General features: G+C 48.4%; 1 protein-coding gene across 2 annotated transcripts in view; it reads right to left on the bottom strand.

Annotated features, from left to right (window-relative positions):
* Cacna1b (calcium voltage-gated channel subunit alpha1 B) overlaps window positions 1-25,910 on the bottom strand; it is a 163,757-nt gene that overhangs the window by 27,337 nt on the left and 110,510 nt on the right. The window contains exons 25-37 of one of the 2 annotated variants that reach the window (XM_032903164.1): window positions 25,786-25,797; window positions 23,761-23,857; window positions 22,313-22,473; window positions 20,589-20,726; window positions 19,953-20,154; window positions 19,535-19,699; window positions 18,574-18,684; window positions 18,128-18,211; window positions 7,362-7,478; window positions 6,937-7,002; window positions 5,704-5,795; window positions 3,805-3,949; window positions 1,203-1,330 (exon numbers count right to left, since the gene is read on the bottom strand). In XM_032903164.1, the coding sequence (XP_032759055.1) occupies window positions 1,203-1,330; window positions 3,805-3,949; window positions 5,704-5,795; window positions 6,937-7,002; window positions 7,362-7,478; window positions 18,128-18,211; window positions 18,574-18,684; window positions 19,535-19,699; window positions 19,953-20,154; window positions 20,589-20,726; window positions 22,313-22,473; window positions 23,761-23,857; window positions 25,786-25,797 (1,518 nt within the window). The remainder of the gene's footprint in view (window positions 1-1,202; window positions 1,331-3,804; window positions 3,950-5,703; window positions 5,796-6,936; window positions 7,003-7,361; window positions 7,479-18,127; window positions 18,212-18,573; window positions 18,685-19,534; window positions 19,700-19,952; window positions 20,155-20,588; window positions 20,727-22,312; window positions 22,474-23,760; window positions 23,858-25,785; window positions 25,798-25,910) is intronic. The other variant, XM_032903165.1, reaches the window with a different exon arrangement.

Raw genomic sequence — 25,910 nt, 5'->3', positions numbered from 1 at the left:
AGCACGTAGGTGAGAGGAGATGGTGGGGCGTAGGAGCAGACGCAATGAGTGCAAGCATCAATTCGGTGACCAAGTGGGTAGAGGAATGAACAAGCACACAGATGGAGAGCCCCGATGTCCTGCTCGCCTGCCTTCCTGAATGTGGTCTCTGGCAAAGGGGATTGGTGTGACATCATCGTGCAGTATTATTGATTGACCGTGACATCACTGTGCAGTGTTCTCTATGGACTGTGACATCACTGTGTAATGCTCCCTATGGACCGTGACATCACTGTGCAGTGCTCCCTATGGACTGTGACATCACTCTGCAGTGCTATCTCTGGACTGTGACATCACTGTGCAGTGCTCTCTCTGGACTGTGACATCACTGTGTAGTGCTCCCTATGGACCGTGACATGCTCTCTCTGGAACATGGCTTCAAACAACTTTCACTTTCAACCCAAAGCAATCCAGAAGGTCCTTGCTATCTAGAAACAAATCACCCTTCACTTATGCAGCCCGGTAACAGTTTTCTATTTCCCCAATTCCCCTGGCTTGAATAAAGTTCCACCCAGTGCCCACCACATACAACAAGGCTGGCAACAGACATACACACTGGCTCCTGGCCCCAAAAGAAATGGCAGAAGAAAAACTAAGTCCATCAAGAAAAAATTTAAGACTCACATTATGGCAAGTGGGGGATACAGCTCGGTTGCTAAAGTATTTTGACTTACATGTCCCAGGGTTCAGTCCCCAATTCTTTAAACAACAACAGCCACAGCAGCAACCACACCCCTCCCAAACACACACACACATCCTTTGCTCTCAGCGCCCTGAGTATTACACAGATGTGTCCCTACACTGTCTCTCTACCCTCCCCCACTGGGCCTCCATGTTCCATCACAAGACAAGCCTTGGGAGAAGGCAGGACACTTCTGTGCAAAGAGCCCTGGAAATGTTCCTTGACCCCCAGGCATAGGCACTCTCCTGAGGACTATACTTAGTGTCTCTGCCCCACAGCTGCACCAAGGCACGGGATCAAAAGAAACATGCTACTGCAAGGGGACCAGTGCTACCACACAGAACTGGGCAAGTCCCTAGACCTCAGCCCAACACCTAGGGACATGCACATGGAACTGTCTAAGATCACTCTGGCCCTGTCAGGAGAACCACAGGCAATGGCAGCCAACCCTGAGGAGCAGAGAGCACTGGAGCTCACTCACCACGCAGCTGGGTCGTATTCAGCCCAGACGCGAATGAATTCATCGAGGTGGTGCGGCCCTAGGATGGAAGAATCCCGCGTGAGGTATTCGAAATTGTCCATGATCACAGCAACAAAGAGGTTCAGCATCTGCAGGACGAGAAGAAGAGCTGACACACACTGCGTGTGCCCTCCGCGCCTGCTCTCAATCCCTGCCTGCAGTGTGCAGGAGGAGCTGGCTGGACGGGAGAGGTCACCCCTATATGATAAGGACAGACCTGCTGGGGCTTTCCAGTGTCTAGTGTCTTCTCAGTCCCAGTGATTCTTAATCCCACAGACCCCAACTTTAACTCCTGCAAAGACTAAGACACAGGAGCTTTCCCCACAAGCACCCTTGTCAGAAGAGAAGAGTCTGGACTGTACACAGCACCTTCCTCCTTCCCAGCCCCAGCCCCTGCAGTGCACTCAATAAACCTATTTTACATATTGAAGCAGTAAACAGATATAAAAACAATTGACTACAGTGGTTTAGACTCTTCCTAGGTTCGTAACTTTCTTTGGCTGGCTTATAAACCTTATGTCAACAGCACTATTTTTTTTTTTTTGGTTGCTATTGTTTCCTTTGAGGTCTAAGATGGCCTAGAACTTGTTATCTAACAGGAGATAACCTTGAGTTTCTGGTCCTATATCTCCTGAGTGCTGGAATTATGCTGAGAATCAGACAGTGCTTGTGATTTTGTGTCCCATGTTTGTGGAGCATTCTGCTACCCCCAGAACAGTTTTGATTGGGGATGGTGAATTCTTCATCTTTCAAGATTGTTTTGGCTGTTTCCTGCCAACCAAGTGTGGACTTGAAGATCCACGTCCCTATTCCTGCCCATCCTTAAAAGCTGCTGGGATTTTATTTGCCGTATCTATTCTATATATCACTTGCGGTAGTACTGTCATTGTGATAATACTGGTTCTGACTCGTGGACACGTGATGTCTTTTTCTATTTAATTAAGTTCTCTTTTATTTCTTTTCATGGACGTCAGCAACTTTCACTTATTCCTCAAAGTTTCACATTTACAGGGTGACCTGATAGCTCACTAAAACGGTGATTCCACTGGCAACACGCCCATTGAGGAAACATGAGGAGCTGAGAATTTGGGTTCCCAGTACCCATGTAAAAGCCATGCACAGAGACAAATCTGCAATCCTCACAGTAGTGAAGCCCACGGACCATGCGGCCCAGCCAAACCGATGAACTCTAGGTTCAGCAGGAGACCCTGTTTCAAAAATGTAAGCTAGAGAACATTGAGGAAGACACGTGACATAAACCTCTAGCTTCCATATGCTAGATATGATATCCCACACATACACACGCACACGCCCATAGAAACACATACATAAACATACACACATCAAGGGGAGGGAGTCGGAGAAATGACTCAGCGGTGAAGAGAAGCTGCAGCCCTTTCAGAGTTAGGTTCACAGTGTCCATGTAGGTGGCTCACAAGTGCCTATGCCTCTAGCCCCATAGGCATGGAGTTAATGCCCTCTTTGGCATTTTGGAGCACACGTATACACACAGTAAGACATGCATATGCATAGGTAAAAACCAGTAAATCTTTTATTTTTAAGGGGAAAATCCCCCAGACTCAGATGCTTTCCCCAGAGATGTGGTAAGTTTTGAGGCGGGAGTCCAGTGTGCCCTCTTCTCCTTGTGTATGTGTACATTATGTATACTTGGTCTTGTTCTGTCATGTGGGTACGGGACACGGTGTGTACACATATAGGCTAGAAGTTCACACCATGTCTTTCTTTACTTCTCCTCGTCATTGTTTAGAAACAGGGTCTCTCACTGAACTCGGAGCTCGTTGGTTCTGCTACAATGACCAGGCATGGAACCTCAGGGGTCCAATCAGCTCTATGCTGTGCTTGCTCAGCAGTGTGGTTACCCAGCTTTCACATAGGTGCCGGGATACTCAGGCCTTCCTTCCTGCTTGAGTGGCAGGCTCTTTACCCAGCCTGAGGGCTTTGCACTTCTAACCAGTACTCACATAACCCATGCAGCTTATGCCATACACTTCGGTTGCTGGTCTGTGCGTCGGGGGCACAGAAGACAGTCCAGATACATAGACAGACACATCAGCACAAGGAGGACTCGCATCTCAGCTCCAGGGTCTGTCCAATGCTTCTAGTCCCTTCCAACTCACACCTGCAGAGCTTCATATGTCCATCAGAGGGACCTGCACTTATTGCTTAGAAAATTCCAGAGTGCGGCTTTCTTTTCTCTTCTTCAATTAGCTCTACCTTGAAGTTGTAGATTAGTCCTTCCCAATTCTCGAAACCTTTGAGCCACTGTCTCTCCCAACAGCCTTCCTGCTTACTCTGAAGCTCTGTCCCTTCCTCCTCCTGCTCCAAGCCTCTCAGGACTCCCCATGCCTAAGACCCAGCCCACCAACCTTTTCTACTGAATCCTAATGTTACCCACTCATCACCCCAGACACACGACTTCGCTGAACTGCCCTAGACAGTGGACAAAGACTTTAAGCATGGGACTGGCATAAATGTGGCTCAAAATCGGGAACCAACAGAAGATGGCCTGAGACTGGCAGACAAGGGCAAAACAGGGACTTACCAGAAAGGAACAGAGGAAGATGAAGGAGACAAAATAAAAATAGGCAAAGTCGCTCCCGCATTCGCTGGCGTTGGCATGTGGGTCGCAGGCCCGGTTGCCCAGGCAAGACAGCATGATCTCGTGCCAGGCCTCCCCAGTGGCACTCCTGGAAAGGACAGAGCTGTAAGCACACAAAGGGGAGCCCAGTGCCTGGCTAGCAGAGCCCTTGGGAGAGCTGGGTAGAGGGATCCCCCTCTGGGTTTCTGCAGAACCCGGATTCCAGGAAATTTCTAGGCTGGCTGCTAAGTGAGTCATGGGCATGATCTACAGCACTGGGAGCTTCCTCATCCTCTTCGTGTCCAGAAGAAAAAGCCTTTGCTCTGGAGTCAGTCTATCTGCCACTTGCTATGCTGGGAAGTGCTGACGGATTGATCCCACACTGTAGCCTCAGCAGGCCCACAGTGAAGGTGGCCTTTGTTCGTCCCTCCCCTTCGCCATGATTCTTCTCAGTCATTGCAGAAGCCCAAACTCACACCTCTTTCCTGTACCCTGAGAATTCTTTTCCACCCGTGCATCATGCCCTCTCCCCTCAGTCTACTTTCACGTTGGCCATGGCATCTCAAAACCGCCCACAGCAGCCACCTGTGGATTCTTGGGGACTTTTGTTTATAGGCATGTGGCCAGCAAAGATGATAGAAAGTCTATGTAAGTCTGTGAAGTTGGTCCTGGATAGGAACAGCAGCCACTGCCCACTGAGGTCAGCAGGGGTGAGGATCCTCCTCCTGGCATGCTGCCCCACCAGAGCCAGCATGGCTGAAGAAGTATGCCTCATGACAGAAAGCTCAGGAGGAAAAGAAATCTTTGAGAACAAAGGCCTCAAACTGAAGCTGACTTCACAGGTTTGCTTCGGATCTGTGTGGCACGAAGCAGAATATCGATACATGATAAAAAATGTCATGAGTCTATCTGCTGAGGCCTAGAGAAATAGGACTTTGGAGCGTGAAAGACTGAAGATTCTCTCCAAGCCACTCAGAGAACTGGGCTGCTGTTCACTCCTCTCTATGAAACTGCCGCAAGCCCGAGGAGGGGATGCCACAGGACGGTGTGACACATTTGCACACAGGAATAGATATAGTGGAATCTCAGGAAGGAGTCCCAAGGCAGGGTCTGAGTTCAGCACACCTCACTATCTCCCTACAAAGAGCACACTTGCTCTGTCTGTAGCCAGGGATGGCCAGACAGAAGATTCTACAAAGGCAGATAAGTACATCACACCTCTCCCTACCCTATGCTCACTCTTGGACCACAACAGTGGATGGCCACAGCCCTATAGCTTACAACTATGGACCTTTTGCTCTAGACCCTGAATGTCATCCACTGCTTTTCTGAAGGCGCCAGGAATCCAGGGCACTATAGTCCCAGTGAGAGCAGTGAGGGACGGGCCTGTTCACGTGACTGCTTGAGTAAGTTGGGTTCCTGCGCCCTCTGACTAGTTGAAAACTCCCTCTCTGGGCCTGGCTTCTCCTTCATCCATTGCTATAGGTGACCAATATGGTGACTGGGTAGACAGTATGATACCGGCATGTCAAATGAGACCTTGCCAAGCGCCTCCATTCTCCTAGACTGTGCCACCTCTAGACCCCTTTTGGCTCTCACTGGGGAGCAGAAACAATGTGGCAGAGGCTGCACTGGCACAGGGGCCACTGGATTCTTTCCTCCACATACGTCTTTTCCGTCCATCTGGAAGCCAAAGTAGACAAGAGCCCTTTGGGAAGGAGACATAAAAACAAGCAACTGCAAAGGCCTCCTTGATAGAGTCAGCAGAGTTCTGGTGTTGGAAGGGAAGTGCTCTATGCATGGAACCACCCCGCTGTCACGAGTGAAGAGTATACATGCTCTTTAGGCTACAGACCAGCACACCTGAACAACAGCATTAAGGCTTGCAGAAATGTCCGGAAGTTGTTGTGTCGGTTGATGCTGGTGCCATCATCAAGGGCAATGTTTCCAAAAACCTGAAATGGAGAAAATAACAGAGTACACGTGCTGAATGTCGGGGGCCGTGACCAGCAGACTAGGCGAGAGAACACACGCATACAACACTGGATGGCAGAAGGGATAGTTTGGTTCACAGCACAACCTTTCAGTGGAACACACTTGTGTCCCATGCTCCAGTGTGTGTAGCTGGGGCTCTGAGGCTACCCAGGGATGCAAGTGTGAGCAACCAGGACAAATGGGGCTTGGGCTCTGCTTTGAATAAAAAAGTGGTGTTCAGGTCACTTGCTAATGCAAAACTGTAAGTAGGTTGGTAACAGCTCAGGAAGTGTTCTTTGAAATCTCTGGGACAAACACCACAATAAGCTTTTGGGCAATCTGACAGGTTGTTTCAGGGTGAGAAATGCAAATGTGTCAAGAGCCATGTTGACTTTAATACTAAGACTGTAACTGAAAGTCTATAAACTATCTTACTTCTACAAAGATCAGGGAAACACATGCTACTGAACATCCACAGACAAAAGCAACATAAAACATGCACGTTCATTTTAAGTAGCACCAGATCTCAAAATCGGAAATGAGTTTGAGAACTCAGCTGAAGTCAAGACTTTGGCACCTCCCATCCCACTCCAGTGTACACTGTGAGAAGTGGCCAAGATTTGTAGCTAAGCTGCTGATTTACATCTTTTAAATGTTCTTTCCCCCCCAAGGAATTAGCATAGTGTTCTCTGACAAAAGAAAAGAAAAGCTAAGTTGTTGTCAAGCTCAGGGATCTGTGGGATTCTGCTTAAACCCGGGGAAGAATTCTGTCAGGAACATCTGGCCTGAAAAGGATGTTGGCTGCCAGGCAACACAACAGCTGTCAGTCAAATGCCAATCTAATAGGCACGTGCCTCAGCATCCTAAGCCCTGCTGGACCTCGTTCAAAAATACTAAAATGCAGCCTCCCTGAGAAATGGGACTGGGTGGAGGGGTGCTGAGCGCCCGCTGTGCTGCCATCAAGCAGCTTCCTCGGGTTAGTCCACCCAGCATTTATACCACGCCTGCGTCACAGTTAAAGATAACCTCATGGTATCATGATCACTTAATGACAGTGACCTGTACCCTTCACCCTGCCACAGGAGACCTGTGTCCAATCCAGTCTGGACAGGTGGCACCCACCTGCATGCCGATGATGGCGTAGATGAAGAACAGCATGGCAATGAGGAGGCACACGTAGGGCAGCGCCTGGAGACACACGAGCACATCAGCTCCAGGGCATCCCTGAGGCAACACACACCTCAGCCTGGCCCAACTCCACCCACTGACCACTGAGTCCTGCAGCAGCCAGCAAGTGGCCTTGTCTATCTGTGACTCAAGTACAAGCCTAGCTCAGAGTTATATGGGCATTAGCAAGATAACCGGCTACTCATTCACAATGTCTTTAGAAAACTGCATCAGGATAAACAGATGCCGAAGAGGCACACATGATCTGCACTGACTCAGCCTTCCAGAGGAAGGTTCACTCTGGGTGGAAGAGAGGAAGCTCGGTAAAGGAGAGAAAGCCCACAGGGAGCTGTCCAGGCCCCATGGGGCCCCTGCTTTACCTTAAAGGACTGGACAAAGGTCCATAACAAGATGCGGATGGTGTAGCCCTGGCGAAGCAGCTTGATCAGCCGTGCTGCCCGGAAGAGGCGAAGGAAGCTCAAGTTGATGAAGTTGTTCTGCAAAGAAGAAGCACTATTTTCAAATCTTTTGAATCTCTCTCAAAAAAGTACAGACAGGCTGCTTTTATCCTACAACCTCTCCCCAAGTCCCTGTGATCCAGAAGAAATGTATTAAGAGAAATAAAAATAAAGTCATTGCTTTAGTCTAAGCAGCATCTGGCTGCCAGGCACCTTCCAAAAGAGAAGTATCCCACTATAAGTCACTTCCATGAAGCAAGTCAGAGAAAAGTCCCTTCACACTAGGGCCATTTTCCAACTGTAAGGGACATAAAGAAAAGCTTCCAAAGTCCCTCCCTTCTGTTAGGTAGTGCTAGGAGATCACCTAGGAGTCTCCAATACTGGTGGCCTCTTCTAGAACACTGCCCAACTGACCAGGTACTCTCCAGTCAATCTTCCTTTCTGAGCTCAATCAGCAAAGGCCTTGCCTGACTGAGACACTGGCTGGTTTCTCTGGGACTTGTCCAGGTATGTGTAAGCATTCCCATAAAGGGACATGTATGGTCACTGCTGTTCATGACATAGAAGCCTCTGCTCTAGAGAACCCAGGACATTTGGCATTGCTCCCTCAATCAGGGGTTCAAAACCAAGCACACAAAAATAAAAAAATAAAAATAAAAACGTTAAATCCCAGACTCCAAAGATCACCTGACCCTGGGCACTTTGAATTACTGGCGATTACTTCCGGGTTGAGGATCTGGGGAGGTGTCCATGCGCTGTGATGGGCAACTGTGGACCTAGGTATTTTCTTAGACACCAGGGCCTGTACTATCTCCTGAAAGCAACCTCCTGCCTTTGGCATTTCTCAATATGCGAGCAGCTCGGGCTCATACACATTTGTGTTGTCAAGATTCAGTGACAAAGAGAACAGATGTGTTGAATGAAACAGTAGAGCCGGTCAGTACATGCAGACAGAGGCACGGCAAGTCTGAGAAGACACTCCAGGGCTGCCCATCTTGGCAGAGCATACATTCAGCAGGGGTTGGGTTTCATGCTTACTTCCAATGGACACAGCTGCCTTGTCTATTGCTCCCAATCTTGGGGACAGTTATTTGTGATCATCAACTGGAATAACAGCATTTCTGTACTGTCTTTGCAAGTAGTAGGGGTAGACACCCTAAATCAGGTAGCCCTGGGCAGGATGTTGTAGCCCTCAAAACAATAGGTAGAAGGGTGTATGGATACAAGGGGACAAATATCACCTCAGGTACGGCCCTGAAAGATGGCCCAGCCTGGCAGATCCTAAACTGAAATGAGGCCAGAGTCTCACTAGTAGACATGGTGGCCAAGAACTACTGTCCACTAATACTAAGAGCCCTTGAACATGATGAGGAGACAGGGAGACTGCTTCTCTTTGGGATTTTACTTTGAAACTATCTGTTCCGATTGTTTTGAGGGTCACAGATTATAATAACACAATGCATGCCTAACCTAAAGCAGTCTGTACTAAGCAGTCAGTGCCTGTCACAGAGAAGACGGCCTGAAGATATGGAGGGAAACAAAGGCTTGCCTACAGTAAAGGGAGGGCAGAAGAGAGCAGGGATGGTGCTAAGACCCTGGAAACATCTAGATGAGCTGGAGCTGTGAACTCAAGGCTGAACCACAGTATCTCTACATTGTTAACAAAGGCTCACACCCCTCTCCCAGACTTTTCTCTTGGGAGCTCTGTAGTGCTCCGGACAGGACAAGGCAGCAATGGATAGGCAACCCTAGAGACTAGATGGTGATGCCTCAAGCACAGAGCAATGGGTTAGGCGCCGCCATGCTGAGCACATGCGGGACGGCAACAGAGTACAAGCCAACAGTCGTGCACCCTGTACCTTCACCTCTGGCCTGGTCATCTCACTGGTGGTGAGCACACATGTCCTGTTCTCCCAGGACCCATGGTTTCTGCTGCACAGGAAGTGACCCCACTAGCAGGACTGTCCTTGTTTCCACTTCGCTAAGCCATAGGTAGTCTCATTGTGAGGATCACTGGCCTGAGGGGACACTAGTCCCTAACACTTTTTCTCAGCTTCCTCACCCACACCCTAGAGTAAGCAGAGGGTATCAGGATAATCGGGAGGAGCAGGGACTGAAAGTACACTAAGCATTGTCAGACACTCCCAACAAGGATGGCTGGGCTGACTAAGGCCTGCAATCCAACCACTATGGCCTCTAGTTAGTTATAAGACACAGAGAACTTGTTCCTCAATGTCACCAGAGCATAAAGCCCAGACCTATGGCCACCTGTTGGTCAAGCACCATACCAGAGGATAAAATTCTGTAGCTCCAAACCAGCCTTTCTCTTTCCTTCATTCTACAGGGGACGGATTTTGAGAGGGGAAGGGGGAGGGAGGAGACAGACATTAGGCAGTCATGTGTGCTATGAAGAGGAAGATAAAGGACAAGGAGGTGAAACTGTGGCCTGGCTGGAGGCCAAAAAGAAAACATGCTGTAGGTGTTTCTGCAGGACCGTGGCGTGTGCTCCAAACTCAAGCTTGTATGATTCCAGTTACGAAACCCTACACGAAGCATTCAGCCTCCGTAACAATTAAGTATCTGCCTGTGTGGATAAACTTCCATAGCCTCGTCAGAAGCCAAGCTGAGCCTGAGCAGAGCACGCTAGCAGATCTATGCTACGGAAATGGACATGCATGGGGGTCCAGACCCTACACGAACTGCATTGAATGAAGGACTCCTTGTCTCCAACCCCCCCTAAACCTCATTGCCTCGGCTCTGACACTCTTTGGAGGTCCTGTCTATAAAGGACAGTTGCTACTGGGGTGTGGTGGTTTGAAGATGTCCCCTCTAAGTCTTGGATGTTGGAATACTTGAACAGCCAGTAGTCAGGGCTGTTTAGGGAGGATACGTATGTCACTAGGGGTGGACGTTGAGGTTTCAAAGGGAATGCATCTCTTTGCCTTCCTCTTATGGTTTGAAATGTGAGTTCTCAGCTATTGCTCCAGCCCATCCCTCCCTGCCCGCCGCTGCCCGCCCGCCACCCGCCCGCCACCCGCCTTGCCTGCCTGTTGGTCCTCCAGCCTGCTGTCATACTGTCTGATCTTATGGTGATAAACTCCCATCACTTTGCAATGCTATGTCCCAAATAAGTTTTTCCTTCTGTAGTTGCCTCGTTCACTTTGTTTTCTCACAGCTAGAAACCAGGGCTAATGCATGGGGTCTTCACCAGAGCCCACCTTGGCAAGGCTCAATGTTCTCTTTGTGTTGGCAAGATGGGAGCACGGCACAAGACAGGTAAGTGTGCAACAGAAACCATGGATCGACAGGGTTGGACACCAAATATATTCTATAAAAACTCAAATTTGAGTGAGTTCCAGCAGAAAAATCTGCCCTAAGTACTGCCAACTACCCCGCCTCCCGAAACCCCACTTCCTCTCCTCAGACAGATCGAAAGAGCACCTTAGAGGTCTTGAGAGACCCTTGCCGCTTTAAAAAGGACACGAGGCCAGAGGTGACGAAGCACAGGGAAATCTTGCTCATGCCCCTGAGGGCCGTGAGCACAAACCCCAAACAGGAGGAGAGGAGCAGAACAAGCAGAGAAAAGGTACATAAGAACTTTAAAGTTGTGAAACCAACCGTTTCCTATATGTGATGTTTTCATGGATGGGTATTTGCATATAATTTACAAATTGGGGTGGTTTGAGCAGCAGGTGAACAACATACAGACGGAGACATGGGTTTTCGCATTGTATGTTGGTTGGATGGCGTGAGTCAGCAGGTAGGTTAAGGTAAACCAAGAACAAAAAGACAAGAAACGAAAGAGAAGATGAGTCACCAACAGAAGCCGAAACTCAAGCTCTGAATAAAAATGCAGGCTCTTGTTAAACCACAGAATTTCCTGAAAGTGTATCCATTCAAAGCATGTTTTAAAAATCTATAGGTTATGCAGACAATGGGATCCATTTGCATTTTTTGTTTGTAATGCAAATCCAAAGATGAGTCACAGACACTTACTGTTATTATTTTTATTTCCAGGCAAAGAAATCAATGTCAGTTTTATGAACACTCAGAGCCCTCTTCCAGACACCCCTGCAATATCCGCTGGTTTTTAAGTTGGGGAAGGAAACTGACACTCAAATGTTTGCCTAAGGAAAAAGGGGGCATTTGCAAAGAAAATGTATAAAATGAAACACACACACAGAGAATGCTGGTCAACAACACGATGGCTCTCCTTCCTTCCATCTCCTCCAGGCACAGCCTGAGCTCCAAGAGCGAGTAGTCGAAATGCAGCTGGGTTTTCACAACGTTGGCCCCCAACCACAACACTCCCAGTCTCCCAGCAGCCCTGCTGGGCACCAAGTCTTGTGACGCTTCAGACCATCAGTGGCTGCCACTGCTAACCATGCAGCAGTGCAGGCACAGAACGGCTGGCTAGCCGTTTTGCTTCTGCACCGTAGGCCTCTACCTGTAGCAAAGCTCTACACCGCAGTGATGTCCAGTTTCTGAGCCTTGCCTACACCCCTCTTTTTAGGTATTTTCAGTCCAGGTCTCTCTCTAGGAAAGGGGTGGAACCCCCTAACACTTTCCTTACAATCAGGAGTCTGAGGCTTGGATCACTTTATCTGGTAAAGAAAGAATCCTGTTTCCAGGGAAGCAGTACACAGAGAACAGAAAAGCAGCAAGTTTTCTCCTCAGAAACCACACTGGGACTAACACTTCAGGGTGACATGCTCTGCCTTCAGATTCTCTAAGACCAGAACTGAGAAGACAGAACATTTTTGCTTTTCTATTAAGTGCCAGGTTCAATTTTTCTTCTTACAATAATTGCATCATTAGCACTGTAAAAGCATGAAATGTACCATATATACAAACAAGTATATTAATCTGAAGAAAAAGAAAAAGAAAAAGAAATACCCATGTATTCACCATTGAGCCTAAAAACCATCAACATCGCTTTTCAATTCTTCCTGCTTCTCTTGCTGATATCTAGATGTGGTAGCAATCTTTAATTCATACCAATAATTGATTGTCCTTACAGTTTTACCATAAATTCTTTTTTTTTCCGGAGCTGAGGACCGAACCCAGGGCCTTGTGCTTGCTAGGCAAGCGCTCTACCACTGAGCTAAATCCCCAACCCCTTTTACCATAAACTCTTAAGATGCATTCATCATGTGCTTGCCTCCTCTTGACCTTTTCAATGTGGTCTGAACTATTCAAACATGGCTGTAACAATGAGTAGCATCCACACTGATGTGGGTGTCACTTACGCACTTATGCCACTGTCTTCTCAGGATTAATACACCCCAACAGTTGACACATTCCACCAATGATGGCATTTATCTCTGTGTTAGCATCCATATGAAGAGCTAAGCTGAAGCTGTGTGTATTACCAACTTTTTAGCCTATGTAAAGTTTTCTGTATAGGTTATACAGTTGACAACTGTGTGAGTTTTCGATGGCCTATGCCCTATCAATCCTGAGCAGTAGACTGTCCAGTGGTTGACAGCCCAGTTGGGATAAAACAGCAGCTCAATGTCTTCAGTGTGTACTTCTCTGATTACAAATCAGTTGACTACCTTCTCCTATGCCAATTGGCCATTTATCGTTTCTAAGTCATAAACTGTCCATTTTGTTGTATTTTTCTTCCTCACAGAATAGCCTTGTTTCTTAGAACCCTCTATGACCCACTTCTGTAGCCTCCTCGGCTGGCTCCTGCTCATCTCCTTGGTCCCTATGGTTGGAATGCCTCAGTACTCAGCCTCTCAACCTTCATTGACCCCATTCATCCTTCCATATCTAATAAATAAATATATAATATCTTTTAAAAACTCACTACCACAAAGCTCATGCAACCAGCCTGGTTTTCTTCACTGAACTCCAGGTCTATTTGCCCAATAGCCTCAGGGAAGCATATCAGGAAATTTCAGATACGCACATTGTCAACTACATCAACTGTATGTCTTTCCTAGTTCTACTCATAGTAATCCATCTCCCAAGTCCTTAGACCACACAACTCATGTCACTCTGCCTCATCTTTTGTGGCCACAGCTGGTTCACCCACTGCTTTGTCTTCAAATTATAGTTAAAATTCGATAAATTCTCACCCATAGTTCACCCCACAATTCCAAAGTCTGACTCCCAGCAGAAAGTTGTGCAGTATACATGTCCCAGAGACCTCAGCATCTCAGGGCCAGAACCCAATACGGGATTCACTTCTTTCCTGGGGAGTTGGGGGGGGGGTCCTAGGATCTTCCAGAAGTTGGATATCCCCTGGCCAACCCCCTAGGAACCTTTCACTAGTAACTATCAGAAATTGATAAAGATTCCCTCAACTTCCTTGTCCCATGACAGAATGATAGGCATGGTTCCCTCTTGGAACTCCCTATGGGGTAACTTGAGTAAATACTTTTTGTTGCTGGACTCTCTGTTCTCTGGCACTTGTTACTCCCAATTAGGATCCCCAAGTTTAACTTCCAAGTGAAAACTTTGAACCAAACTCTGGCCTTAGGCTCTGTTTCTGGGAGAGCCCACTGGAGACAGCTACTGTGCCTCATTCCCAACAAAGCAGCTCGATGCATGTTTTAATGTCCAGATTATATTGTACCCCTGTACAAAACTGCTTACTCCAGATAGAAGCCCAAGTTATATTTTGACCAAGGCTACATGCTCCCTGCTCATAGTAATAGCACCATCGCCTCCTAGCCCCTGTACAGAGTGGTGAGCAGAAGTCGAACCTGAAGGACCTCCTTCCAAATATGGCTGGTTGTGCTTTAACAAATAATTCAATCCCAGGATCTTAGGGATAAGTTTCTGCACTTATTTTATGAACAGTAAAGTTTTAGTGCTATTTAAGAAGGAGGGAGGGAGAGAGGGGGAGAGGGAAAGGGTGTGGGGGAGGAAGAGGGGAAGGGGGAGGGAGGGAGGAAGGAGGAGAGGGAGGGGAGAAGGTAAAGGAGAGGGGGATGAGGGACACTGACTCTGACCATCTGAAGTGTCCCAGGCGTCCCCATGGATCAGTCAGCCACATCCCAGCATGCTTCTATGCTTCCATTGATTACCACAGTAATCCTGATCTAATTAACCCACATGACCTTAACTATCTGTTTTACCTCAATCCTCAGTCCTGATAGGGACAGATCTACCCGGCCACACCTGCTCATCTTCCTAATCATCTCTATCTTCAAGGGTCTCTGCACTTTCTTGTAGATTTAAAAGCAGTGAGAAATGTTTTGACGCAAAAAAAGAAAAAGCACTGATATTTTATTGCATTTTGACTAAACTTGTTCTTAGTGTGGGGAAAATCAGTAACTGTGATACCAATTAGCATTATAGATAGCTCCATTTATGGAAGTGGTCTGTATTACCTTTCACTATAGCTTAGTGGTCTTAAATATAAAGATTATGTTTTATAACAGTCATGGTCAAGATGATTGTCCTTGTCATGGAATGTGACTGACACACGTTACTATGGAGTAGCTGTACATTTAGTAACTTTTCTAAACAACCAATTAGGTTATTCTAGGATCTGTCCATAGATAACATCACTCCTGATCATCCCAGTTGTTTACTCATTGTCCAAGGGTTAAGCACTATTCTAAACACTAGGAATACTGCAGGTTACATGTTCCTGGGCAGACATTACAGCCACTGAAGGGACTACAACTGAAGCTTGGGCTGGAAAGAAACACCATAAGCATCGTCTTTTTCTTCTAAACCTAAAGCGTCTTCTTCCCAGGTTTCCCCATTGTATTATGTTTGCATAGGATCTCCCTCTGGCTCAGAATAGGCCTCTCTCTTTCTCCCCACACCCCCAGGGTAGATTTGCACATAAGAGGCCATCAAATGATGTGACTTAATGTAGCTCTAAAGTTACAGAGGCTGCCAACAGATTTTTCAGAGTGTCCATGAGTATCCACGGCCCTTCTAATGCGTTCAAATGCATTTCTCTTAGCATGGGACTCCTGCATGAAAATATCTTGAGGCATGAATAGATATTTTTTCTAAAAGACAGTTTTCCCTTCTTTTTTTATTATTTATTCTTTGATAGTTTAATACAGATGTATAATGAACTTCAGTCATTTTTACCCTCTATCTTTCTCCCTTTCCCTTAGGATCTCCCTTCCTTTCACGTGTATGAGCTGCTGAATTTGGTTAGGGGCGCTTAGATAGCCATACATAAGAGGTTAGTAGAACATGAGATACTTTGCAATGGCTATACCACTAAAGAAAACGGCACCTTTCCCAGTAACAGTTAACAGTTAACTGTCCCTCAGGGAAGAGTCTCTCTCCAGTCTCTGATGAAATGTTTAATAGCTCAGTCTTGTGTCCAGGGGTAACCACATTGCACAGGGTTTCATGTGTCTGAGTGTTCATGTGTGTATGGGTTCATGTGTGTGTATATTTACATATTCATGTGATGGCCAAAGGTCAACCTTTGGGTCTCAGCCTCATGACCTTGTTGTGTTGTTTTTTTGTTTTTTTCTGACAGGGTCAACATCAAACTGACCAGAATCCATAGAACATTATCTCAGAGCAAGCAAAGGAAGTCCACAGAAGATAGTGGCCATAAAATGATCTACTGGGGGACCAAAAACAACCAGAGGGGGGGTGGGGAGAGGGAGAGAGAGAACAGCAAGACAGCACTGGACATGTACTTTATGGAGGTAGAATGCTCAGCATCAAGTTCACCAGTGCCCCATGGAGGGTCCCGGAGCTGTCCCCAGCCCTTTGGGGATGCAGGGCAGACTGCATGTTCATCTTCTCTCAACTTTGGGATCAACATGGGTCCTGCTCCAAAGCTGAGGAAATTCCACAAAGAACAAGCAAGCTATGGCAGTAACAGGATTGAAAGGGGACTTTCTCATGCCAAAAGATCAATATTGCCAGCAAAGATTTTCCATATTGGTCTGTATACCTGACCCTAACTATTGCAAAAGGCAGAGCTGCTGCTGCAAGACAGACAAGAAAGAGGTCCAACTGGAAACTGGAGCGCCCAAGGCTGCTCCAGATGCCACAGCCGGTCTTAAACCGTGACTGGGAACAGCAAACAGAAGCAGTTCAGGGTAAGGGTGTGGGCTGTGCCATCAGGCTGGAAGCCAGAGCAGCAGAGGCTTAGCCATTTGTCTGGGACTCTAGAAAGAAGTGAAGAGACACAACCATGACATCAGGCCAGCTTGAACTAAAAATGAACAAACCAGAGTTCCAGTCTGTCTTTCAAGGGAGAGGGGAGAGACAGACAGACAGACATTTCTGAAGATGCACTACACATACAACATGAGCTCTGAGTAAAGTAGGGCCAGGTAAGAGCCTGTGCTCCTGTGACAATGGCACCAGTGGTGTCCCTTAGCTCCACAACAACAAATGCAGCCAGAGGCCACTTAACCTCCACACATGTACTCGGGACAGCCAAGGGCTGCAGACTGGCCCCATACAGCCCTTTGCCTCCTACAGTTCAAGGGTGAAGTCCCATTGCTCCCATTCACTGCAGAGACCCCTCTGGTGGGAGGCCTGCCCGGTCCCAAAGGTGCCCCAGAATGACTCAGATCCTCCCTTTCTACCTTGGCTCAAAACATTTCTAATCCGTCTCCTACTGTAGCTGTTTCCTAGTCCTTGCCTATGTTTTTCCAGTAAGAAGTAACTTTTATATGAATATCCATTTCAGCAGCTGCTCCTAGAGATGAGATTTTTTTCTGTTTCCAATTTAATGTTATACTAAAACGTGGTGCTTTGTGATTCCAACTCCGAAATCTGTTGAGTTTAATGTCCTGATGTAGGACAGGTTTTAAATATTATCCACATGTATTTTTGGTTTTGGTTTTGTGTTTTGTTTTGTTTTATGTTGTTGTTTTGGGTTTTTTGGTTTTTTTTGTTTGTTTGTTTTTGGGGTTGTTTGTTTGTTTGTTTTGTTTTGTTTTTGAGACAGGGTTTCTCTGTGTAGTCCTGGCTGTTCTGTAACTCACTCTGTAGACCAGCCTGGCCTTGAACTCAGAGATCTGCCTGCTTCTGCCTCCCAAGTGCTAGGATTAAGGCATGTGCCATCACACCCAAGGTTATCATGTTGAATGGAAGAATCTCTAAATACAGAAGTAGAGACTTAATAATATAAATTCTTGCTGGATTACAAATTCGTACTGGGTTTGGCTTATGTATTCTTGATGTCAAGTTGTTAAATACGTCCAACACACACCCCACATGCACATCTTAGATCCAACACACAGATTCCTGTGTGATTGGTCAGCTGTTACCATGGAGCTCCAGAAGATTCTTAAGCTACCAACTTGAAACCTCCAAGAACCACTTTAAAAAAGATTTATTTATTTTATGTGTATGAATGTTTGGTCTGCATGTATGGCTGTGTACCCAAGGAAGTAAGAAGAGGTTGTCAGATCCCCTGGATTTGGGGTTACAGATGGTTGCGAGCCTCCATGTGAGTGCTAGGAGTTGAACCCAGGTCCTTTCCAAGAGTCATTAGTGCTCTTAACTGCTAAGCCATCTCTCCAACCCCAGAACTACATTCTCACCCAAGAAGAGCAACTGCTGACACAATGCCCAGCCACCCAGCTCCACCTCTGGAGAGCAGTAACGGTGACCCATCCTGGAACTCCCGTGATTAGGCAGTCAGTGGGACCTTGGGAAACACCTAGGGGATGACTCTCTAGGAGGAAGCTACTTTGGACCCTGCATGGGGGACAGGAAATGCTACTTACCGCAATCTCCGTTACTAAAATATCAGTAATACTTCCCAAAACAGTGACAAAGTCAAAGACGTTCCAGGCATCTCTGAAGTAGTTCTAGAGAAAAAGAGGGCAGTCAGTGCTGACGGCAAAGGCTTACCCAGGCAAGGAACAGAGGGTAGTGGTTGAGGGTGACAGATGCTCAACATAAGGCCAATGACAGGCAGCTGTCACAGCAGGCATGCAAATACTTCCAGACTAGGTAGAGGCATAACAGAGAGCTAAAGGTCCAGAAAGGAGAATCCCAGGCTTGTATGCCCCCCAGCCCAGGGCAGGGCAAGACTCAGGCAGCTGAGAGCAAAGCAGTTCTTCCTTGGGATGCTCACAATGTCTATCACGAGTGCTGCAAAGGCCGTTCAAATAAGGGGGTGGGTGCCAGGAGGCCGCTCATCCAAAAGCAAAGAGAGCGGAGCACATACCAACACCCCGAAGGCGATGATCTTCAGGATGCACTCCAGAGAGAACATGGATGTGAAGACGATGTTCAGGCACTTCAGCATCAGCTCGTACTCATAAGGGGCATCGTAGAACTACCCAGAGAAACAAGGCTGACGGCTGCGGACACACTAGTCCCAGTACCCCAACTGACTACACAATGGGTAGGAAAATATCTACATCTGCCCAGATCTAGGTCACCTCCTCCTTGCTCTTTCCAGGTCTCTAACGTTTTCACTGCCTCAGCTACAAATCCGAGAGAATGGATCACATAGGTACCATGTGCCGGCAAGGAGACACACCTCTGGGCCTCAAAAGAAGACCCATACCCAAGTTTTTCAGCAGTCTCCTCCTAATTCAAACATTCCCTCTAGATAGATTTCCTATGTCTGGGAAAGCTGAAATATGCAAGGCCCATAAGGGTTCCTCCCCAAGATTACAGAAACAGTAAACAAGTGCTTGGGGAGGGGCTCTGACCAGTCTGGTTAGAGCAGAGATTCTCAGACATGTTGACCTGCCTGCATCTTGTGCAGAGCTCTTCGGTTACAGCTTTTGGGAGTCACTGCCTATGCTGAGGTGAGTTTCTTTGGTGACACAGCCACATTTGCTCTGTCCCTGTTTCTGTAAGGAACCCCTCATTCATAATCCTATATGTAACCCCAACAAAAATTTATTGGTTCACTTAGTTGGACTTTGGTAGCATTGTTACTTGGTCTGTTATGGGTTCCTTATCTGGAGTGAATAGGAGACAGAGGGGGGGGGAGAGAGAGAGAGAGAGAGAGAGAGAGAGAGAGAGAGAGAGAGAGAGAGAGAGACAGACAGACAGACAGACAGACAGACAGACAGACAGACAGACAGACAGTGTGTGAGCGTGTCTACCCTAGCTCCTCAGAAGAATTCTCACATACAACAACCCCTAGCAAGTCCATGGCGGGCTTCATATACCTTCATCATCAGCACCACTGTGTTGAGGGCTATCATGGCCATAATGAAGTACTCAAAGGGTGGAGAGACCACAAATGTCCACGTCTTATACTGGAACGACTGCTTGTTCTGAGGCATGTACCGTGTCAGGGGCTTGGCGCTGATGGCAAAGTCAATGCAAGCCCTCTGTAAGGAGAGAAGGGAGCCATGAATGCAAAGCCTTGCCCACTACAGGTGGAACTTTCTCACATGCCCTTTCAGGGAGCCCAGAGGAGGAGGAGGTAGAGGCAGCTAAGCTCCCACCAAGTAGGCCTAACTGATCTGCAGTCTCTATTTGCAGAAAAAGGAGGCCCTGCCTATGCCAGCCACAGCCATGCCAAGGAGACTGGTAATCTTGTCCGGAGTGCCCATGTCCCGGTCGCACACAGCCCCGACTTACCTCATTCTTTTCCAGACTGCACTCAGACATCACCTTGTCCCCCTGCTCCTGGAAGGTGATGATGATCAAGGCCACAAAGATGTTGACAAAGAAAAAAGGGAAGACCACAAAGTAGACCACGTAGAAGATGGAAAGCTCCATGCGAAACCCGGGGCTTGGCCCCTGCTCCTCATAGGTGGCGTCCACAGAGTGTTTCAGCACCCTAGGTAAGGGGAGAGCAGACTTCAGGAGACTTAGGGAGCACGGTCTGCACCTCGGGGGCAGGCTCAGATTTACATGTAAGACATGGAACTCAGGGCTGTCCTTCAAGAGCACCATATATCTCTGCAGCTCAGGGATGGGGCACGGGTCTGCGCCTCAGTGTCAGACCTCAGCGAGAAGAGGCAGGGCTGCATCCTGAGAACAGAGCTAGTCCACCTCACAGACAGGGCCCTTCACAGAAAGGGCTTCAGTCCCATACCCCAGGAAGGCGGTTCATTCTTCTACCTCAGGGCTGGAACTCAGTTCTGCCTGAGAGGGGCAGGGCTCTCATCTATACCCACCTGACCTCGTCATGGGGTTAGAAGTGGGGATCACACAGACTCTGCCTCAGTGTACTCGTGCCTAAGTAGCTACCATGATCAGTTTGGCACTCACATGGGCCACCCCTCTCCTGTGGACACCGTAAACAGAGTCAGCAAGGCCCAGAGCACATTGTCATAGTGGAAGTCATATTTCTTCCACTGCCTTGGCTGGGCTTCTACCTCTTCCTTCTCATAATCCAAATACTGACCCCTGGAGACAGGAAAGAGCAGACGAAGGCGGTTAATGGTGATCGGTTCACACACCCACACATTTACAGTCAATGGTTGCTGAAGATTCACCAGAACCAGTCCATGTGGAAAGGGAAGTCTCCTCAGTGGTAAGTGGTGGTGGTAAGACAGCTGCAAACTCACACCTGAACCTCAGCACACAATCCATAAACCAGGCCCTCCAACCCCCAGATCTATCACTGAGATGTGGCGTCTTCAGAACTGGTTGATTTCATTGTGTGATGGGTGTTGTTTGTTTGTTTTTTACAAAAAACCTTTTATTAAGAGTGAAAAACTGGACTGAAAATGTAAACATTGGTAGCAAATCTAATACGCGTCTTTGAAGAAAACACGTGGCTAATCTTGATTTGGGAATGGGCTCTTAGCTAAATACCAAAATCGTAAGCAACAAAATGGGAGTGGGGGGAGGTTGGACTTTGGCAAAATTAAAAGGATTTTTTTTGTGTCTCAAAAAAAAAAAAAAAAAAAAACAAAAAAAAAACCACCATAAAACGGTAAGAGAAGGCTGGTGAGCTGGCCGAGGGTAAAGGTAGACACTGCTGAGATGGGACCTGAGTCGAATCCCTAAGGTCCACGTGAGGGACGGAGAGAACAGCTCCCACAAGCTGCCCTGCGACCTGTGCACGGATGGGACTGCATGCACTACCGCCCCAAATAAATATAATCGGTCACTGTACAACAAGAGTGCTCTCGGCATAGTGGTGCACACTTTGATTCAGCATTCAGGAAGCTGAGAAGGGTAATGAGCTCCCTCTCAGATCTTGTCTCAAGACAGAGGGGAGAACGGAAACTGAAAAGGCCAGAACGATCAGAGAAACTACTGTCAATCTTCTTTCAACCTGAAAACGTGTATTCAGAACATGTAAACTATGAATAAAATCAATATCAAAAGACAACTTAATTTTTAAGATGGATCAAATATCTGAATAAACGTTTCTTTCAAAGAAGTCACATGAAAGACCGACTATTCCATGAAAAGTGTTCAAAATCATCAGCTTTCAGAAAAAAAATCAAAAGCACATTCAAGTCTCACTTCGTCCCTGGGGTAACTGTAACTAAATAAAAGCAATCAGGGTTGCAAGACAGCTCAGCCGGTCGCGCTGCAAAGTCTGACCACCTCAGCCCAATCCCCGGGGCCTCAATGGTGGAAGAGCAGACAAACCCTTGATTGTACTCACTGTGCCATGTGAACACTGCCACACCTCTCTCTCTCTCTCTCTCTCTCTCTCTCTCTCTCTCTCTCTCTCTCACACACACACACACACACACACACACACACACACACACACACACACACACACACGGGGGGGGAGGGGGGCAGAGGGGGGTAGTTCTGCCTTTAGGTATACATCCAAGAGAAATTAAAACACACAGCAACTGTACGAAAGTGCTGACGGCCGCACTAATTGTGATAACCGAAAGGTAGACACAAGCCAAATACCAGCTGTCCAGTGAAATGGGGCACGCACGTCACCGAGCTGCTATTAAGCCAGGGGAAGGAATGAGGTATGCACGCCACATAGAAGCAGGGTGTACGCCTTGGCTTACCTGCAGTCCCGCTCCAGCTCCTTGGACTCATCAGTGCAGTAAAAGAACTTCCCTTTGAAGAGCTGGACGGCGATGACGGCAAATATAAACATGAAGAGCATGTAGACGATCAGGATGTTCAAGACGTTCTTCAGAGAGTTCACCACACAGTCAAACACAGCCTGCATGGGAGAGAACAGAGCGCACCGTGCCAGGGCGCACCCACACGGGAGGGGCCGCAGTGGGGCTGAGTGGTCACTGAGAGAGGAACGGAGATGGGGTGAGCTAGGAAAGGGGACGGAGGGGATCAAAACAGACAGTGAGTGGCTCAGAACCTCAGGCACACAGAGGCCCGGGCTCCCAGAAGCACTAAAGAACCCCTTAAGGCTCTCTAACCTATGGCCACAGAAGGCTCCTGCAAGCTACCTTAACCGCTGTCTTTCTCACAGGAAGGGATGGCATCCTGGCCTTTATCAGTGAGCACCACCTGCCATCTGGATACTCAAGAAAACTGGCCTAGCCGGAGGCTGGAGCCAGGCCACAGGAAGGAGGCAGAGTACCCAGGCTTGCACAGGGCATGCACTAACCTTGTGCACCGTCCTTGCTTTGCCCCGGCCAGCAATGGCGTTGATACAGGGAAGACTAAAGCTATAGACAAGGGACTGTGTCCCCGAGGACACAGACAGAGGATTCAGATGTGTTCTGGATCTAGATGGGACTCCGGATCCTCTCACCCTGGACCCAGAACTGATGGGACTCAGGATCCTCTCACCCTGGACCCAGAACTGATCTGCCTTTCAGGCTTCCCTGGTGACCACAGCAATCTCCAGAGACACTGGTTAGCACATGCCCAATGCTGCCAGCTGCCTTTGCCAAGAAAGCTTCAGGCCCATCCAGAGTGTGTGTGTGTGTGTGTGTGTGTGTGTGTGTGGCTTGGCCCAGAGCCTCCCTGACACCTTTCCAGATCACATCCCCACATGCCTCTTCATGCACAAAAACTAAACCACTCTCCCTTGCCTTACACTTTGGCTACTGTCTCTGAGGTTTTAATGTCCAAGTTGTTGAAAATCTACTGCACATGTTTTAAAGAGCTGAAGGAGCACAGAAAGCAGTTTGTTCTTGACCCACGCTAATTATTAAATTGGGGTTACATTGTACTTTCTTCATCCAGAAACCCAGCAGTACCTGCCCTCTTTCACTGAGCCCAGGAGCCGTCTTCCGGAACTCTGGACTCCTGGCATCTACCCTGCATCCTGTGTCCCCTTCCTCCCTGTCCCGCCACAGCATCCCACCTGGTGCTAGTGGCTAAGGAAGAGGATCCTCTGCAGGGAACGAACCTCCTTGGAGAAGGGTCAGAGTTGAGCGAGATCTGTCCCCTCCTCCAGGTGAGCGATCTGTGAAGACACATGCACCCACCCACACCAGTGTCCCACATGTACAGCTCCTTAATCCCCAATCCAGACTCCAACCTTGAGTTTAGGCAGCCGCTTGATGGTCTTGAGGGGCCGCAGGACGCGCAGGACTCTCAGAGACTTGATGGTATTGATGTCTTTCCCTTTGGATCCTCTAGAAGGGAGAAGTGACTGATGCTGGTGGGCAGAGTGCTGGTACGAGTCCAGCTCCTCGCCAGTCCTCCTGGTCTGATAAGGCCCCGTGCATTTTGTCAGAGGACTCAGTTGCAGGGAGTCTTCCCATGGCTGCCTGAGGACAGGGCTAGGGCTGCTGCCAAACCAGAGCAGCACAGCTACTCCATAGGGAAGCTGATTCCTCAAGAGGAGAGGACCATGCTCTTGGCTCTGATGGCTGCAGCCACCTGCCCAGGGCTCCTGACAGACCCGCTGAACCAGCAGAGTGGAGGTCTGAACCTGCCCATTATGCTAGAACTTTATCAAGCACTAGAGGAGCCACTGGCCTGCTTATCTCTATGGGGTGGGGGCGGTAATTGGCTTCTGCCCCAAGGCCACCTGACTGTCATCAGCTGCAGAATACCCCTCAAGTGACCAAAAGGGAACTGGGGAGGCAGACAGTAAGAAAGAGACATTCAAATACAAGACAATAGAGTGTAGAGTAAGATAGGGAGGAAAGAGAGGAGAGAAAGAAGAGAGGGGTCAAAGGGGAAGGGGAAGGGAGGGGCAGGGATCGAGAGAGGAGGGGTAAGGAGGAGGGGAGCAAGTGGGGGGGGACAGATAGGGGATCAGAAGGAGAAAGACAGACCCAGAGAAGCAGCCAGATACCAAGATGACCAAGAAAGGAGCAGGCGGGAGAACTCAGGTGGGGGAGACAGACAGGCAGAATTCCAGGTACCAGTCACAAACTCTAAAGTCCAGGCTTAGAAAACCAGACCAAGAACCCCCTGCAAACCAGAGCAGACACAAATGCTGTCTCTGCTGTTGGAGGTTGTGGGTAGCAAGAATCAGCAGTCAGGGGCCAGGACTACAAGGCTTGGGAGGCTTCCTGCATACAGAGCTCTATCCTAGCCAGTTCAGACATGACTTCCCACCCAGATTCCTGAGCAAGAAACAGCTAAGTCTGCCCCAAATCGCTTCTCTTAGGCTCCAACAAAACTCTAGGATAAATAGAAAGCTAGAAAGCTGCTGTATATCCCAGGCCTCCTTCACAGGAAAAGAAAGACACAGCCCCACACTTCCCTTTCCTTAGCCCACATCTCAGCATCGGAGCCAACCGTCCTTAAAGCTGGACATGGTAATACAGCCGAGAGTCTCCACAATACGGAGGCTGAGGGAGAAGGCTATCCTGGGCTACAAAATCAACACAACCTGCCTGGCTTTCACCTAACACCTCCAGTACCCACCGTTACCCATCTCCCACCACAGTACACCAGGACAGAGGCCAGCCAGGATGGGTGGCAAAAAGGAGAAACTTCTCAGGCAGGACTGTCTACTGGAGGCCACTCTCTGAGCCTAAGACTCCCCCTCTTTGCTCACTCAAGAGGCCACAGCCTGAGACCCATCCTCTTCCTACTGCCATCTCGGAGCCTCTCTGGTATTTCTGCTTGGAGTTCCCCAGGGTCCTTGCTGATACTCCAGCAATTTATTTCCTTTATCATAGACAGAGGGCCATTAAGTCACCCAGAGAAGACACTGGTGGGCTCTGGGAAGGGACTGAATGGATGGAGGAGAAAAGAAAGCTGTATTTCCAGGGAGTAGCCACATGGGGAAAGGCTCCAGGATGACCAGCATCATGGACTGTGGCACTGCTGGCAGCTTTGCTCAGGTTCCTCACTGCCGTCTAGGCCAGATACCCTGCTCACCAAGGGTACCCTCCCTACCAAGGCTGACCGTGACCAGCCCAGCCCAGCCCCCAGCCAGTCCCCACAGGCATGGCAGGAATGATGGCCTGAGGATGGCTCCTGGGGGGAGCATGCAGCCTAAAGAGGGTGGAGGTGGATGAGCAGGTGTGAGGCCATGATGGATGGGCCAAAGGCCAGAGGCGTGCCATGATGTAAGGCAATGTCAAGGGAAGGGAGGCATTACCCCATGAAGCTCCTACCCGAGTCCAGCATGGAGAAGACAAAAAGAGCAGAGTCAGTGTGGGAAGCGAACAGAAGCCTGTACTGGCCTACTCAAGAGCCAGAGAAGTACAGACTCTCCCTGTGGGG

The sequence above is a fragment of the Rattus rattus genome, chromosome 5, assembly GCF_011064425.1.
Source record: "Rattus rattus isolate New Zealand chromosome 5, Rrattus_CSIRO_v1, whole genome shotgun sequence".
NCBI lineage: Eukaryota > Metazoa > Chordata > Mammalia > Rodentia > Muridae > Rattus > Rattus rattus.
This window is presented reverse-complemented; position numbering and strand designations above follow the sequence as displayed.